Below are 1,650 nucleotides of genomic sequence, written 5' to 3'. Positions count from 1 at the left end.
CGCGCCAGCGCTGCTCCATCTGCGCTGGCTGGGGCCGCTCGACCATGAGCGCGTCATCTCGACGTCCGCGTTCTCCTTCTCGCCGCCGCCGCCGGCGAGCGGCTTGCGCCGGCGCCGGCGGCCGGACGCCGCCGCCGGCGCAGGTGCGGGCGGAGTCGCGCGCCCCGTCTCGTTGTCGGGCGACTCCTCGCCGCCGGCGGCGTCGGGTGCGGCGACGTCGGCCTGCGAGTCGCGAGGGCGGCCTGCACCGGCGGCGGTCCGCAACGTCTCGCGGCGCGCCGCCAGCCACGCCGTGAACTCATGGGCGATGTCGCTGTCGTCGGGCGGCTGGTACAAGCTCGGCTGGATGTGGTCCATGAAGGCCTCCATCTCGGCCGCGGTCACGTCGTCGGGCGCGTCGACGGGCTGCAAGGCCGTGGACCGCACGGCGGGGCGGCTGCGCCAGGACTGGCGCGTCGCTGACGACGAGCCGAAGCAAAAAGGGCTGCACGACGGCAAGCCCGGCTGCATTCTCGCGCCGGGACGGCGATCCTGGTCGAGCACGAGACGCCGCCTGCTTTTGCCGTCGTTTCTTTTCTTGATTCCGTTTGTTGCAAACGGAATCAGTTTCAAAACCCTGAATAAAAAAACAAAACGCGAAAATCCCCTTTGCAGCCAAGCCTACCGGGCACCTAATTTCCAGGCGCCATGAGGTTTGTTCTTCGGTGTGCCCGCGCCGCGCGGGGGGACTCTCCCGTCGCAACCAAACTGAAAATCAAACCAGAATCAAACCGCAAACGCTATGGCTAAAAATCTCTCTCTCGAACGCTGGAACATTTTACGAATACCGCCGAGAGCTGATTTGGAGTCTTGGACCAGGCCGAGATCGCGCGGTGGAATCCCCGGAGGTGCCCTGGAGCTGCACACGCCACGCTAAAGATGTTTTCTTTTGCGACGTTCCCCGAGCCGGAAAGGCGGTCGTCTTAGAAGCCGAGCCCGCCGCCGCTCCTCCTGCCACCTCTGCGTCATGGGGCTCCTCATCAAGAAACGGCGCAAGGCGGCCTCGCGCGGCGAGGCGCAGTGCGAGCAGGATGAGCCGCCGACGCCCGAGCCTGCGCCTGCGCCTGCGCCTGCCGCTACACCGTCGATTCAGCCGTCGGCGGCGAGGCCTCTGATGGCACCGCCGGAAGGCACCAGACAGGCAGCGGCCGAGTGGGCCCGCCGCCGCCGGGAGTCTGCCGAGTCTCAGCCGCGCAGCGTTAGCGCAGCCGCTGTGGGTAGCACGGAGCCCGATGCCGCTGCGCCTATTCATATTGGGGACACCGCCAACGTGCCTGGCCAAGTCCTCCCCGCCGATGGCGAGCAGGGCGGCGCCGAGGGCGGCGTGGACAGTGGCGACGGCACCGGCGAGGGTGTCGCCGAGGGCGGCACGGCGAAGCACGAATCGCCGCGCAACGGCCGGCCGCCCGCCGCGTCACCGCGGGGCAAGGAGCGCAAGGTGGCGCAGGGCGAGCCGAGCTGCGACGAGGGATTCTCCTTTGCGTACGGCCCGGCCAACTTTGGCTTTTGCTACGTGTCCCTCGAGGAACGCGAAGGGCTCAACTTGCAGGTGAGCACTCCCGACCAAATTGAGGACACCTGCTGCGGCTAGAGCGCCACCAGCGACAGGGC

The 1,650-nt window shown here is 68.0% G+C and overlaps 1 protein-coding gene across 1 annotated transcript; it reads left to right on the top strand.

Moving 5' to 3' along the window:
• The first annotated feature begins 981 nt into the window (after positions 1-981).
• EMIHUDRAFT_374195 (hypothetical protein) lies at positions 982-1,650 on the top strand. The gene has a single exon (XM_005767475.1). The coding sequence runs from the start codon at positions 1,007-1,009 to the stop codon at positions 1,628-1,630; it is 624 nt and encodes a 207-aa protein (XP_005767532.1). The 5' UTR covers positions 982-1,006; the 3' UTR covers positions 1,631-1,650.

The sequence above is a fragment of the Emiliania huxleyi genome (assembly GCF_000372725.1).
Source record: "Emiliania huxleyi CCMP1516 unplaced genomic scaffold EMIHUscaffold_4900, whole genome shotgun sequence".
Taxonomy (NCBI): Eukaryota; Haptophyta; order Isochrysidales; family Noelaerhabdaceae; genus Emiliania; species Emiliania huxleyi.
The sequence above is the reverse complement of the archived record's forward strand: the minus strand, read 5'-3'. Positions and strand labels throughout refer to the sequence as shown.